This window comes from Sorex araneus, chromosome 2 (genome assembly GCF_027595985.1).
Source record: "Sorex araneus isolate mSorAra2 chromosome 2, mSorAra2.pri, whole genome shotgun sequence".
Lineage (NCBI taxonomy): Eukaryota > Metazoa > Chordata > Mammalia > Eulipotyphla > Soricidae > Sorex > Sorex araneus.
The window spans coordinates 272,755,441-272,771,679 of NC_073303.1; the positions used below are offsets into that span (position 1 = coordinate 272,755,441).

The following is a 16,239-nucleotide window of genomic DNA, read 5'->3' on the forward strand; positions in this document are numbered from 1 at the left end:
TTTTCAGACAGGACAAAAACAAGCTACTTTAAGCCAGTTAAATTTTAAAGCCACCAGAGTTAGCCCCGGGACCCGGCAGTCACAGTGATCCCTGACCACAGAACCGGGAGTAAGTCCTGAGTCCTGCACACCAAGCTCTCCACACAACCCAAAATAAAACAGCAACGAGTCCTTGAAAGAGTCAGTATTTTAATAAAAATGATCTTTAATGTTCTTGGTAAGCAGATTCACTATCAAACATAACAGTGAAAGAGCTACATTTAAAAAAAAAAAAAAAAGGTTTGGGGCTGGAGCCATGGCGCAGTGGTAGGGCATTTGCCTTGCATGCGGCTGACCCGGGTTTATTTAATTCCCAGCATCCCACACTGGTCCCCCAGCACCGCCAGGAGTAATTCCTGAGTGCAGAAACAGGAGTAACCCCTGAGCATCACCAGGTATGACCCAAAAAGCCAAAAAAAGGGGGGGTTTCCATTGGTGTTTGGGCCACACTAGGCAGTGCTCAGGGGTTGCTTCTGGTGGGGCCAGGGAACTACCATTCGGGGTACCAGGGATTAAACACTGGCCAGCCGTGCGCAGAGCAAACACCCTGCCCATTGTATTGTAGCTCCAGTCCCAAGGTCAGTAAGAACAGAGTTGGTAACAGAGTGAAAAACCCAATTCTTATCCGGGACTCTGCAACCAGTGCACAGCTCTCTATGCGCAATGAGGATTCCTTCCAAAACCAGGTTGCCATCATCTCAGGAGGCAAGGCTTTGCCAAGATTTCCATTCTGAAATTAATAATGCCAAAACGTATGCTGTCTTTCAAACTTACAATAATTAAACACTGCTTACACTTTTAAAAAGCACATATCCACACCATTGATTCTGCTGTTCATACTCCAACAATCGACAAATCTCATCTTGATTCTGACATATAACCACAAACATCGGCCATAGCAGACTACAAATTTAAAAAGCAATTTTGTTGAAATTTAAACTTATTAGTGAGAAAACTATAATTCTTCGATTGAGGTTCCTTTAACTTTTAGTTCCTAAAATCTTCAGTCTTTGGTCCTAAACTCTTAATTCTTCCCTTAATAATTTTTATTAAAGGAAATTAATATGATTTTTAAAAATATAAACCAAAGTCTTCTAATAAAAAGGTCAAGGGAGTTAAGGCTACCAAGCACTGTAGCACTGTCCTCCCGTTGCTCATTGATTTGCTCAAGCGGGCACGTCTCCATGGTGAGACTTGTCACTGTTTTTGGCATATCGAATACGCCACGGGGAGCTTGCCAGGCTCTGCCGTGCGGGCGGGATACCCTCTGTAGCTTGCCGGGCTCTCCAAGAGGGACGGAGGAATCAACCCAGGTCGGCCGAGTGCAAGGCAAATGCCCTAACTGCTGTGTTATCACTCCAGTCAAATTTTCAGGGTGTGGTGCCAGAGACTGAGCCTGGGGCGACGGTAACCCCAACATTTCTCGGAGTCTCGGAAATACGGGGATCAAATCCGGGTCTGCTGGTAAGACCCCCCTCAGCACAACCCCTTAAGCCTCCCTGGACACATTTTAATCTCTGCAGTGAGTATATTTTCTTTCTTTTTTTTTCTTTTTTTGGGTCACACCTAGCAATGCTCAGGGGTTATTCCTGGTTCATGCACTCAAGAATTACTCCTGGCGGTGCTTGGGGGAAAATATGGGATGCTGGGTATTGAATCCTGGCTACAAAAAAGTAAAATAAATAAAATAAAGAAGCCACAGAATCTGACACCTGGACAGTAACTAACAATCTAACAGCCTTACTCCTTAAACTGTGGATGAAGTGCAGGGGGCGGGGGTAGGAGGGAGGTGCCATAAAAATCAAAGTGGAGGTTGCAAAAATTTCTTTTAAAATAACTTGTGATTTATGATTAGTAAAAGCTTTAATGCCTAATTGATATGCCAGAAGTTATACAGGTCCTGGGCCGGAAGACAGTACAGCAGGCGACCAGCCTGGACTCTATTCCCAACACCACAGGCGGTCTCCTGAGCCCCCAGGAGTGATCCCGGAGCAAGCTCTGAGCACAGCTTGGTATAACCCCCACCTCTTTCTCCCCTGGAAAAAGCAAAGCAAAAGAAAAAGTATTGCAGATGGAAAAGAGTCATGAATGGGAAGTTTTTCAGCACTATTCTACAGAACTCGTGAGCGTGAATTAAAAAAAAAAAAACACAAGTTAAATCTAAGAGAGGTAAGAGTATAGGAAAGAAGAAAAAGCAGCAACTTAAGTGTGAGATATAAAAGAGAGAAATACCTAAAATATAAAAAATATCTGAGGACTGTTTCAGAAACAAGTGAGTGAGGAAGAGACTAAAGCAAGGAGAAACTAACAGAACACAAGGCAGGAAGAGATGACTCTAACGCACAAACTAAGATCCAGGCTTCCAAAGAGTAGGCCCTTTCCACTTCTAAAGAAAGAGAAAGAACATAAAGATATAGTAACCTGGGTGGAGGCAAGAATGGAAATTCACATTTAGTAGTCTTTATGTTCACATTAATTACTATTTCATTATGGCTGCAGCTTGACAGTCAAGCTGGCAATGTAACCAAGTTGCGAATTATGAAATTACAGGGTGACGTTTTAGAACAGGAAAGCAAGCTAGAGAAAGTTGAAAAAATGAGCTGGTCAGTAGCACAGGCTTCTAAAGTCATGAATGTTGGACGTGACTACAGAACACTGTAAAGTACATCTCAGTTCATCATTTATCACTAGCTTGTTGATTATACAAATTACTCCTCTGTTGCTTCAATATGAAACACCTGAAAATATTACTAGTAGGATTCCATGTAAAAACATATGACTTAGGAAGAAACCAAGAACATAGGAGCTCACTAATCAGCTCAGTAAATATTCCCAATTCATAATTATTTGAGGAACTGGAGCGATAGCACAGCGGGTAGCACATTTGCCTTGCACATGGCCGACCTGGGTTGGATTCCCAGCATCCATATAGTGCCCAAAGCACAGCCAGGAGTAATTCCCGATTGCATGAGCCAGGAGTAAGCCCTACGCATCTCTGGATGTGACCCAAAAAGAAAAATAATAACAATAATAATAATTTGAATACAGGTATCAGGCACTGACAAAGCATCTTCCTCCCACCTTAACAATACTTCCAAGTTTTTAACATTTTTAAAAAACTTTGGGGGGAGCACTCGGCGTTGCTCAGGCTTACTCGTGGCTCCGCACTCGGGAGATCACTGCTGGCAGGCTAAGGAGATTGCACGGGGTGCCAAAGATCAAGTCTGGGTCGAACATACGCAAGGCAAATACTCTACCCACTGGACTTTTTACTTTACTTGACATTTACTCTGGCCCCCAGTAGTTATTTGACAAATCTAAGTTGTACCAGACTTTCTAAAGGACTTGCTGGACTTACAATCCAGTTGCTTAAGACAGAAAGCGGACAGATGATGAGTGTTGTTCTTGGTCTCTCTTCAACATCAGTTTTCTTTGAACCCTCCACTGCGGATGCTCCTGAAAAAAGATGGTAACACAGACTTCAGCTGCTTTTCCAGTCAAATACGGAGTCCCTAAAGTGATGACAATAATGTGCCTCCATAAAAATAAATTACTTAACCACAATTAAAAACATTTTTTCCTGTTAGCGTTTTAATTTGCCACTCTGTTCTGAGCATCAAAGAACCCAGAGAGTGATTGTTTTTACGGGAGCAGGTAGAAAATTGTGACTTGGGAAGGGGCACAGAGATTTTGGTACAGGTCCGGGTATTTGTTGTTACTTATTCTAAGGAAATTTCATTTAATAAAGACTATCTGGCTTCACTAAAAAAATAAAGTAAAAAGTTCTTCTCACTAAAAAAGAGGAAAAAAAGAAACAAAGGCTTAAAAAAAAAAAGTTTACTGACCCTTTTTCAGCATTTTCTTCTTTGTTGCAGAGGAGGAAGAAGTGAGCGCACGTGCAAACTCTGTCTCCGCTCTCACCTTGGATGACCCTGCTAAAGGGACAGAGAATCATTCAGGTATCTGAAGTGCCCGGGCCCAAGTACAGATCCTTGCTCATGACCGAGAACACAGTGCCATGGGGCAGAGAGAGAAGGGAGCAGGTCAGACGGTGCCTTGCACGCGGCCAGCAGGGGCTGGATCCCCAAACAGAAGCCCTGAAGCACCTCAGGAATGGTCCCTAGAATAGAGCCAGGATTAAGTCCTGAGCATGGCTAGGTGTGGCCCAAAAATGTCAGAAAGTGCCACTCACACACCACTTAAGAGATTCTATTAAGTGAAAAATAATATATGGCAAACATAATGGCCTCACAACACTAGCCAAGGATTTCCATTCCAAGAAAGAAATACTCGTTCATAATAAACTACCGCTTTTGAGGAATATACGTGACTGTAGAACTGTATCAAGTGATGCCTGCCTCCCAAGTGTAGTTTCCAAATAAACAGACGTTTGGGCATGGGGAAAGAGAGAAAGCCTTTCATGGCTCGGAGGAGCACATGCCTTGCACATTCAACATCCTGAGTACAATTGTTGGGGTGACATGTCACTACCCCAACCCCTCCACCTGAGACAGCCCTGGAGGCTCCTGAAACTACCAGGTCTGGCTTGGGCAGCCACAACACTGCAGGCTCCAGCAGCACGAGCCAGGCCTGAGAACTGAACCACCAGGGAGCTCCGATGGAACAAGCATCACGGTGAGTGACCCCGGCCACACAGCACCTCTCAAAAGCGCTTATTAAAAAAAAAAAAAAAAGACAAAAGCAGATACTCTGACTTCTAATAAGGCGAGTCAATTTCCACATCAGACAGTAGTGATGAGCCATTTTCCCATGCAATACAATTTCTCAACTAACTGGAAATATAGTATCTATTTTTTAAAGTGAGCACTCTGAGGAAAGAAAGATGCTGATTATTTCATCTGCATGAAAATGTGAATACTAATGGGACTGCCAAAAAGGTACACACCATCTATTTTTATAGAAATTTGGGGTTCCAGACTACAACAAAGCAAGAATGTCAATAAAGCAAATTGAGAATTTTTCAGTTTCCCGGGACACATCAGATTCACACTAGGGTCTTAAGTGTACAACATCTTCTGCATTAAAAAAAAAAAAAAAATCCTGTGCCTTATTTTGGTCTTTATGGTCCCACTCTGCATTCCTCAGGGCTTACTCCTGACTGCTCAGGTCACTCCTGCCAGGGCTTGGGAGATCTGACATTGGCTTTGGGCAATTCACGCCAACTATAGGCTGACCACCTTGATTAGAAGGCACTTTATTCATAAAAACATAATCATAATGATTTAATAAACTATAATCTTCGCTCATGAAGAACCCTGCCTTAATACTGATGGGGGAGGGGTGGTTGCCGAAGATTGGGGTGACTGCAGCAATTTCTCAAGTTTGACACAGCAATTGATGCTTGCATTCGTGAAAGATTTCGAGTAACATACTATGTTCCCTGACAGGCTTTTATCCACTTCTTTCCAATTGGAGCCAATGCGCCCCAGTCCAGCTGAGTTATTATTTACATAATATTCTAAATCCTGTTGTGAGCCAAAGCGAGAGCAGAGCAGGGTATTTGCCTTGTATGTAGCCAACCCAGGTTCGATCCCCAGCAGCTTACACGGTTCCCCAAGCTCACAAAGCGTATATGAGCAGTCAGGAATACGCTCTCAGCGTGGCCACTGGGTGTGCCCCCACCAAAAAAAAAAAAAATCTAAATCTTACTGTGATTATTATCACAGCATAGTCACCAGATGACGTCACCTCAAAAAAAAAAAAACACCTTGTTTATCCGTAAGAAATCATTTCTCTTGGGGCAGGGGAGATAGAACAGCAGGTTGGGTGTGTGCTTTGCACATGTATGACCGAGTTCGATCCCTGGCAACTCAGATGGCCCCCCAAACACGACTAGGAGTGACCTTTGAGCACAGTGCCACATGACCACATCCAGGTGTGGCACTCTCCACTCCTTAACAAAAGAAAAGAATTTCTCATTGGTTAAATTTCTCATTGGATTGCAACAGGGGAGTAGGAGGGCATCTGGGTACACAGGCAGAAGAAAATGAGCACTAGTGAAGGAATTGGCGCTGGAACATTGCATACCTGAAATGCAATCGTGATTAACTTTGTAATTCAATATGACAATTAAAAATGAAAAATTTTAAGAAGAGATACAGATCGCATTAATCCCATTAGAGCTTCATGCCCTAACCTAGTTCTTACTTCACTCCACATTTGCAGTTATAACCTCTCTAAAGGTTCTACTCCTAAATATCGGCCATAAGAATTGAGATTAACTTCTTCTGAAGTCCTGTTGCGATTCTGATCTCTTCCTATGAGTCACAAATGTTGCCAATGGCATAAAGAATGGTGACTCCATCTTCAGCTTAATTTTCTGAGATGCATCCAAAGAATCACTATCTATGGCAGCAAATTTAGTAACTGAATTTCTAAAATTAAACATCAAAAACAAAACTACTACTCCCTGAGATCACGGCTATTAGTAAACATGAAAACTAGGCTGACCCTCTTGGACATCCTCAGAACTCTGGGTAGCTGGCACATGGTCAAGCAGTACCATTTTGAAAGGAATCTTTCCCGGCATTAGGTCTCGGCAGAAGGCTTAAGACATAAGCCTTAAGATGTCACAGATGTGCGACCCTGCAGGCTTTATGCCTCACTCTTAAGAGTTCATGCAAACAGATTTTGCACAATTACAAAGCTAATTACATTAGCTCCTAACAACAAAATCAAACAGCCTTTTGAAGTTCAAAACTAGGCACTGAATTCTCTCCAGGAGTCTAAGTCCAAGATTTGATTTCCCAAGATAGGGCTGTTTCTTATTTATGAAAGTTAACCTTTTCACATAACCACTCTCATCAACCACCTCGGCTACATCTTTTTCTTTTTTTAACTTGTACACGATCACTTGCTGCTTCGCCTTGCACAAAGAGATTGGTTCTTTCCTTCAAACCCATATACCAAGCTCTAATAACTAAATATTGCTTCAGCAGCTTTCTCACCTAGAGAAAGTCTTTGGGGAACTGAAAAGTTATAGCAGGTTCTAGCTAGGGTTTCACTAGAAGATCAATGGTGGTTGGATCTTCTATCCAGACCATGCAAACTTTTTTCACATCAATAATAAAACTTCTTAGCTTCCTTATCATTCTTGTGTTCGCTGAAAGAGTATAATTTTCTTCAAAAACTTTTCCTTTTGGGCTGGAGTGATAGCACAGTGTTTGCCTTGCACTCGGCCGACCCAGGTTTGATTCCCAGCATCCCATATGGTCCCGAGCACCGCCAGGGGTAATTTCTGAGTGCAGACCCAGGAGTAACCCCTGAGCATCGTCGGGTGTGACCCAAAAAGCAAAAAAAAAAAAAGGTTCTTACTAATGAATTCCAAGCTAGAGTTGGAGAGACAGTTCAACGGGCTGAGCACATGTTCTACATGCTAGAGACCCAGGTTTGATCCCTGGCACCACATGATTCCCCTGAGCACTGTAAGAAATGATCCAAAGTACAAAGCCAGGAATAGTTCCCAACACCGTGGGGTCAGGTATGACCAGAAACCAAAAAGAAGAAAATAAAAAGAATTCCAAGCTATAGAGATACCAGTTGATGAAGTTGCTACTTTAATTATCTTTAAAGGTGTATTACTGGTATTGAGATGTACATGTGTGTATATATATATATATACCTACCTTTTACTCTGCTTTTACCCTCCAATTGGACATTTTTCAGTTTGCCTAAAAACAAAATCAATATAACAGTCACACTAAGAAGTTAGATGATAGAACACATTTCCAAATCAAATAATTTCACTTTTCTTCATTTTTACCTTTCATTTTCTGTGGCAATTCACTTGCTTCAATTTCCTCTGAATCGCTGCTTTCAGTGTACTGGACAGTAGTTTTTCTTCTGAAATTTAATATACACAATTTTTTTAATCAACCCATTTTATTATGGTACATGTACACATATGTCAATAATGCGATATATAAATATTGGTCTTGTGAATTTTTAGAAATATTCAAGAGAAACTTTTAAACAAATTAACATCAACTTTTCCAGATGACTTATTTTCACGACTTTTATTTACTACATAAAAATAGTAAATAAATAAAAATCTTATAGCCTAGTTCTCCCTCGTGAGAACCTGGCAAGCTACCAAGTTTCCTGCCCACATGGGAGAGCCTCGCAAGCTCCCTGTGGCATATTCATATGTTAAAACTAGTAACAATGATGGGTCTCATCAGGGCTAGGACTAATGGAGACATTACTGAGACCACTTGAGAAAATCGATGATCAACAGGATGATGATGATGATGATAAAAATAGTACCACTACATTAGAAAGGATGAAAAAGTAAATCATTCTAAAACAGGTTTCCTTTCAATGAGTTCAATATTTAATGATTCAATAAAAATGTTAAGCCAATAAAAGAATTTCTCAAACAAAAATTCCAATAAGCTAATATTTAATTTTTTTCAAAATGACTTCTAATTCTTCAACAAGAATCTGATTCTTCACAATAAAAAAATTTCATGAATTTTGTAAAATGTATATTAGCAGCACAGCTAAATGCATAAAAGCAACAGACGTGGGATTCAAATGCCCATTCTGCCATTTATTTGCTATCTGACTTTAGACAAGTCACCAAATATTTTATGTGCCTCAGTTTTCTCATTTGAAAAATTGGGATAAAAATGTAAGCCTGTTTACGGACAAAGTATAATACTAGATTAAAGTAGGCCCTAAATTTGTGGCTATCGTATAGTAGGCATATAAGCTGCTGCCGTATTTGTTGATTATTATTAATTTTTCCTATGTCCTATTCATTATCAATGTCCTTTAATCTGATACGAACTACACAATAGTATGCTGTTATATAGGCAATTAGGTAATTTACGGCTAGTTCATTCAAAGATGTAAAATTTAAGATTTTGGTGTGAGGTAAAAGATTTTATGATAGAAAACAAGACCCAGTTTTGAAATCTTTTTTCATTGGCTAATAATCCAATATTAAGATTGGATTTCAAGTATGCATATTAAGATCAGTTTAAGACTACAAAATTTGATGGCAGAAAATACAAAATCTAGTATTTATTATCTACTAAAATCTAAATACTAAAATCTAGTATTTGTATTTATATCGGGCTGGAGCAATAGCACAGCGGTAGGGCGTTCGCCTTTCACACAGCTGACCCGTGTTCGATTCCTCCACCCCTCTCGGAGAGCCCGGCAAGCTACTGAGAGTATCTCGCCCAGATGTCAGAGCCTGACAAGCTACACGTGGCGTATTGGATATGCCAAAAACAGTAACAATAAGTCTCTCAATGAGAGACGTTACCGGTGCCCGCTTAAACAAATCGTTGAGCAACGGGATGACAGTGATCTCTGATCAGTGATACTGTTAAAACTTCTATAAATCACTTATCTTCTCTTGCTTCCATTAAGGATCAAGTTGTGTATTAGTCACTCTGTCAAACATTCAATATGTATCTGCCAGTTTTATCTCCTTAAAGTCATAAAACTCTTCTAGTCTCAACTAGAACCAAGAACTCAGAAGCTAGATCTAAGTTCCAGGTGACAAGGAAAATGGGACAGTGGAAAAACCCTGATTACAAATTCACTTGTTAAAGAGTAATAATCAGTTTTATTAACCTACGAAGTAAAAACAGTTTACCTGAAGTCACAGTGACTTGAGCTGTTTCAGTGAAAGAATGTATTTGAAAATACTGCAAAACTGAGATATAATGGTCATATTTATTTCCTATAGCTAGAAAACATACAGTCTGAACAACATATATGATAAAATTGGAGCTTACCTTTTAGGCCGAGAGCTAGATAACTCTGATTTAGAATATTTATTTTTTTCTTTCACATCTGAAATACTGGATTCTCCACTACATCTAGATCCTTCTATTTCAAAAAAAGGACAAATAAACAGTATTAGTAAATAGTACTGGATTTCAAGTATGCATATTAAGATCTTGGTTTTCCAACTCAATACATCTTCATTTCTGTTATCTCAGTGAAGTCAGTTTACTGTTTCATAAGTGATTATTTTCTCACTGGTAGTACCTTCAATTTTTGTGCCCAGTTTTTACATATAGTCATGTACTCAATACTCCGTAATAATACTAGCTGAATTTCAAACTTAACTAATGCAGCTGAGAGCTGCTGGATAAAAATGAACAAGAAGCAGGTGACACTGTAAATTTACATTTTCAATCTCAGTTGTTGCCTTTATCGCCTAGCAAACTTACAAATCATCATACAATCCCCTTATCTACTCAGTAGAATAATCCGTATCATACAGGACCCTAAGTTTAGGCTTTTAACTTCCTGAAAACTCTTACACATCATCATGCAATCTCCTTATCAATTCACCAGAATAATCCATCTTATACTCAACCAAGTCTAAGTTAACTACCTATATTCTAAGCAGACGACCTATAGCATTTCACAAAGAAAATCAGATGTCATCTTTTATGAACTCCTAGAGCTAGCCTGCCTTCCTATTCCTTTCATCTTCTTTTCCTTTCTTTCTAATGTCAACTTACTATCCATTCTCTTGATCAGGCCTACAAAGCATTCTCCCATTGTCACCATATTCTTACTACCATAGATTTCTCTTAAATGCCCCCAACCCACCAAAAAGAGTACTCAATTCTGCAGCCTTCTTCATTCTCTTGCTGGGGGCGGTGAGGAGGGCAGTGTAATACAGCTCGCAGTATTCAGGGCTGCTTGATGTTGCTCAGGGGACAACACAAGGGTAACTGGGGATAGAACAGGGCTGCATGCAAGGCAAGAATCTGAACCTACGTACTATCTCATCTTTCTCATCTTAAGTTAGCAAATTCCTAGTAGCACATGGTTTTAAGATTTCGCCTATCATTCATAACTTGAAATTTATCTCCATCAGCAGAAAATAATCAAGAAATTACTTTTTAAGTCACTAACTGCTAGATCAAGTCATACAAGTGTTAAACTAGAGATACCCTATTTCTCCTAAGTTTAAAATTTGGCTTGAATCTATCTCCCTCTCCTTATCTATGGCTATTATTTCACATTCATTAAATATAAATTCCTACCAAATCAAAAAGCTACCAAGCCTTCAAAAACACATCTCCAGGGTTGTAGTGACAGTACGCTGGCGAAGTGTTTGCATTTACACAGCCAACCCAGGTTTGACCCCCGACACCCCGTCTGTACCCCTGAACGCTGCCAGGAGTAATTCCCGAGTGCAGAGCCAGGAGTAATACCCTGAGCACCACTAAGCGTGGCACAGAAAAGCAGAAACAAAAAAATACATCTTTTTAACTGGAACATTTTCATCTCAATCAAAAATTATCTTCCTCAACTTCTCTAAGTGGTGAACTAGCACGACCAGTCAAGCTCAGCTTATTTCCATAATGAAATTTTTCCAGCAGTTCTAAGTCAATTCCTTAGAAATTCAAATTTGGGGGGTCTGAGGGCACAGAGGATAAGGTGCTTGCCTTGCACATGTCTGAGCCAGGTTCCATCGCCAGCACCCCAAGTGAGCCCGAGACTGTCAGGAGAGATAACTGACCACAGAGCCAAGAATAAACCCTGGGCACAGCTGGGTGTGGTTCAGAAATCAAAACAAAAACATTTCCTACAGAACAAAAACTATAGCTGGATTTCAATCACTAAACTAAAAAATCTAAATCAAATGTGGGGTCATATTCAAAATTCAAGTTCAGGAGCCAAACAGAACAGGAGTTAAGGTGTGTGACTTGAACAAAGTTGACCCTGGTTCAATCCTGGCTCCGCATATGGTCCCCTAAGCAATACCAGGAATGACTCCTGAGTACTGAGCCAGCAGTAAGCCCTGGATGCTGGCAGATATGGCCAAATAAGAAACAAACAAAATATCAAACAAAAATTAAAGTTTACCTTTGACTAATCCATCAGCCTTTTCATTGGAATTGTTTCTTCCGAGTTTCACAGACTCATCCTTAATATTACTTTCCTAGATAAGGAGTATTATTTACAAAGCACTAATGTTAGTTTTAGATCAATTTAAAATGCATACTATTTATGTCCTACTTAACATAAAACAACCTAACTTGATGCCCCATTCTGGACTACAGGTGGAGATGAATTATGGGACAACTAAGAAATTTTTTTTCCAGATACAAAAAAAGTTGGAATCTAGTCTTTTTCAATAGGAACACAAAATGAAAACCTTAACTATAAATACCACTCCGACTGTAATATTTGTAAAATAAAATTTACAATTAAGAAGAATTTTTCTTTTTTTTTTTTGCTTTTTGGGTCACACCCAGCGATGCTCAGGGGTTACTCTTGGCTTTGCACTCAGGAATTACTCCTGGCAGTGCTTGGGGGACCATATGGGATGCCGGGGATCGAACCCAGGTCGGCCGCGTGCAAGGCAAATGCCGTACCCGCTGTGCTATTGCTCCGGCCCCTTAAGAATTTTTCGACTGAAAGTTTTCAAAACTATCTTAGGAAACTAACAAATTATTAGAAAGTTGCTACTGCCATTGTTTCTCTGGAATTCCCAACGTAGGTACATGCAAATATTACAGGTACTATTAATTGCCTATTTCCTTTCTTATTTGATCAGGGATTAACTGGCTAATCCTAGCGTTCTTCTTTCTTGTGTAGTGTTTTGATTCAAAATGCATCTATGTAGACAAATATAGAAAGTTCTATAAAAGTAAATTTTATAGTTTTTCATGATATTATTTTTAAGTGTAACAGGGCTCTTCTAATCTTATTTTTCACTTCTGATTCTTTAGATAGGAGTAACAAATGAAATTGGATATAAACACATTAACTAGTTCAATTTTAAAAGACTAGGTGATAGCATATTCTGATTTAAAATAGTAGAGACTGAGATTGGTAGATAGGATACAAAGTTAAGTTTTTACTGTAAACCAGGACTAATAAAATTTCAAGTATAGGAGAGGCTGCTAAAATCTCAGGGCTAGGACGAATGGACACATTACTGGCACCCGCTCAAGCAAATTGATAATGGGATGACAGTGATACAGCGACAGTGTTAAACTTAAGTCTTACTAAACATATGGTTGCAAAGATCCATCCCTTTCTAAGAGTAAGTCTAAGTAAATTTCTGAAGTTCAAAATACAACATTTTTAAAGATGTTTAACAACTTTAGATATTTAACTTTCTAAAACCTACAGATCCAGGGAAAATGTTAAAAATACATTCTACTAAGTTTCCTGCTTTGTTTTGGGGCCAGACCCAGAGACGTTCAGGGGTATACCCCCAGCTCTGCAATTAGGAATCACTCTTTGTGGTGCTCAGGGGACCATATGGGATGCCAGCAAGCACCCTACCAGCTGTAACATTGTTCCAGTCCCAAGTTTTCTTTAGCTATTAATACAACCATTTATATTAAATTGTGTACAAAAGAAATCTAAAAGGTTATCCCTGAAGGATGCCCTTTACATTCCTCTAATTAACTGGTTTGGTTCAGCAAGCTCTTCCTTTATAGAGTTCAGTGATAAGTTTCCTCCTACATGCAACATGTCGAATCAGACTACTCTGCATCGAATGGAAATTTGCCGGTGAACTCTGACTTTGGAATATCTAATCTACTAAAAACAGTGGAGAGGGCTGGAGTGATAGCACAGCGGGTAGGGCGTTTGCCTTGCACGCCGCTGACCTGGGTTCGATTCCCAGCATCCCATATGGTCCCCTGAGCACCGCCAGGAGTAATTCCTGAGTGCAAAGCCAGGAGTAACCCCTGTGCATCGCCAGGTGTGACCCAAAAAAAAGCAAAAAAAAAAAAAACAGTGGAGATTTTTGCAATAATTCCTAAGTGGAAATCACACATTCAGCCTCAATTTCAAGTAAGTTAACACTGTATGAAAATCTCCCTACTCAGTGACATCTTAAATTCATGGCTACCTTTGAAGGGAAAAAAGGGAAAAGATTAGTGATACTTGGCAATTTTTATACTAATGACTGACAATGAAACTGCAAGAGTTTTAAGTACTATTTTCCAATTTTAATAATCAAATATAGGATGCAAAATATTTGAACTATTCAAATTCAAGGTAGGTAACTATACCTTAGAAGCTAATGGTTTAAATTCCCAGTAAAGTAGGAAATGTAATTAAGCAGAGAAACAAATATTTAAAAACTCACTAAGGAGTGAGCAGCCTCTAAAAACTCAGAAAGCGGAATACTAAGAGTTCAAAAATGCTACTTGGGACAGAGAGATCGCAACCGGCTGACTGGGACACGTCCTGCATGCTGGACCCCTGGGCTCTCTTCCCGGCACCGGGAGCAGCATTCGGAACTCCAAGCAGGGAGCTGAGCGGAGACCCCAGAATCCAAAAACTACTTGAATATTATTTTCTGCTTAGTTCTTTCCTACTTTGTTATCTCTATATTACTGGCAGAAAAGAACTGTTCTACTTAATAGCTAATTTTTCCTTCTAAGCAGATTCATTTATTAGGAACAGTATAAATGTTATACTATAATATACAACAATACACATATATTAAGTATCAAGAATTACCCATATTCTCATCATTAGGATATGAGCATTACTATTAACATCATGGTATATAGCATGTATGACTACACTTTAAAATACACAAGTACGTAATGATGGGACATACTATATGCAAATGCATAGCCGACTTTTTTTAACTAAGAAACAGGAAAATCAGTGGACTTCAAAAACAGAATTTGTAATTACATATCAAACTTTACAGCTATATTATAATTTAACCAGCACCTTTCCTATGTGATGTCTCAAAGTCCTGTCTTCAAAATAAAGTTCTTCTATTTTGGGAAAAAATGCATTCATTTGTTTAAAGTCGCATTACTAAATCAAAAATTAAACAAACTTAATAGCCTTAAAAATATTATCATACTTTCAAGTGTGTGTTACCAAGGTCACTCTGATTAACACATCAAAGAGGTCATTAATCACATCCCTGAAAACATCAGGTATTAATTTGGGTGCAAAATGAAAAGGTTTTAATAATAAATCAGAAACTTTATAGAGAAAATGCAATACCGTACCTTCTTTAGTTGATTTTTTTTAGTTCTTTCAACAGGAAGAGGTTTACCATTATGGAAATTTGTAAGAATTACTGCAATGGCTGTAAGAGTTTTGCCCTTTAAAAGTTTAAAACAAAAACATAAGTCAGATTCTGAATATAGTTGGCCAGAAAACACTCCAAACCAATTTTAAAATCACATTATCAAATACCACTCCAAGGACATATGAGAGAATTGATTTAGTTAGAAAATACCTTCCAACACTGCATTATTTAGAATTTTTTAATATTTCTACTTTATTTACTCTAAAAGTAAAAGTGAAAGCATACCAGTAATTTGAAATATCTACTATTCAATATTTTTACACTTGAGTCAGTAATTAACATGAAACTACAATATTTGTTTGCCATGAAATTCACAGCAAATGTAAAATGATATGTAGTTCAAATATATACACGATATAATTATCTTTTAAAATTTGATTAAAAATAGTACTAAAATTTAAAAGCTATAATTTAGCAATAAAAAAATAAAGGACATCATTTTGTATTTCTTAAATGTAGTTTTTCATTATTTTCCATAGCTAACTAATTAGAAACTTAAATATGGCCATTTAAAAACAGTGTAAAGCATTTAGACTGTATATTTCCGCATTTCATGTTCTTGAAAACATACTACCAAATTGTAGCAAATAGTCCTTATGACTCTCAACAGTATACGGAATTGAAACTATTTTTATTAAATCCTATTTGTGTTGATATCTGTAGTAATGATATATGCAGTTTAGTAATGATATATGCAGTTAAGACTACTTTCATAAAATCTTATTTGGGCTGATTCAAGTTTTGTGGTATTATATAGTGATGCCACAAAAGCAAAGAGAATAAAACTACTGGTACCTTACCATTAAACAATTAAGTTGGTAATATATTACAGCAGGGATCACCGTATTCTTACTACCACATAACTATTCTAAGTGAAAAAACAAAACGCCAGTCACACTTTAATAATTCTATACACATTACACATACCATCCAAGTTCATCACTGTATCACTGTAATCCCGTTGCTCATCAACTTGCTCGAGTGGGCACCAGTAACGTCTCTATTGTGAGACTTGTTATTGGTTTTATTTGGCACATCGTTTAAGCCATGGATAGCTTGCCAGGCTCTGCCGTGTGAACAAGATACTCTCGGTAGCTTGCAGGGCTCTCTGAGAG

At 38.7% G+C, this 16,239-nt stretch overlaps 1 protein-coding gene across 7 annotated transcripts in view; it reads right to left on the bottom strand.

Moving 5' to 3' along the window:
* The window catches only part of HLTF (helicase like transcription factor), a 54,701-nt gene that overhangs the window by 22,228 nt on the left and 16,234 nt on the right, over window positions 1-16,239 (bottom strand). For 4 of the 7 annotated variants that reach the window (XM_055125909.1, XM_055125907.1, XM_055125908.1 and 1 more), the window contains exons 8-14: window positions 15,042-15,137; window positions 11,908-11,983; window positions 9,813-9,906; window positions 7,823-7,902; window positions 7,686-7,730; window positions 3,885-3,974; window positions 3,398-3,495 (exon numbers count right to left, since the gene is read on the bottom strand). In XM_055125909.1, the coding sequence (XP_054981884.1) occupies window positions 3,398-3,495; window positions 3,885-3,974; window positions 7,686-7,730; window positions 7,823-7,902; window positions 9,813-9,906; window positions 11,908-11,983; window positions 15,042-15,137 (579 nt within the window). The remainder of the gene's footprint in view (window positions 1-3,397; window positions 3,496-3,884; window positions 3,975-7,685; window positions 7,731-7,822; window positions 7,903-9,812; window positions 9,907-11,907; window positions 11,984-15,041; window positions 15,138-16,239) is intronic. The other 3 variants (XM_055125913.1, XM_055125910.1, XM_055125911.1) reach the window with 2 other exon arrangements.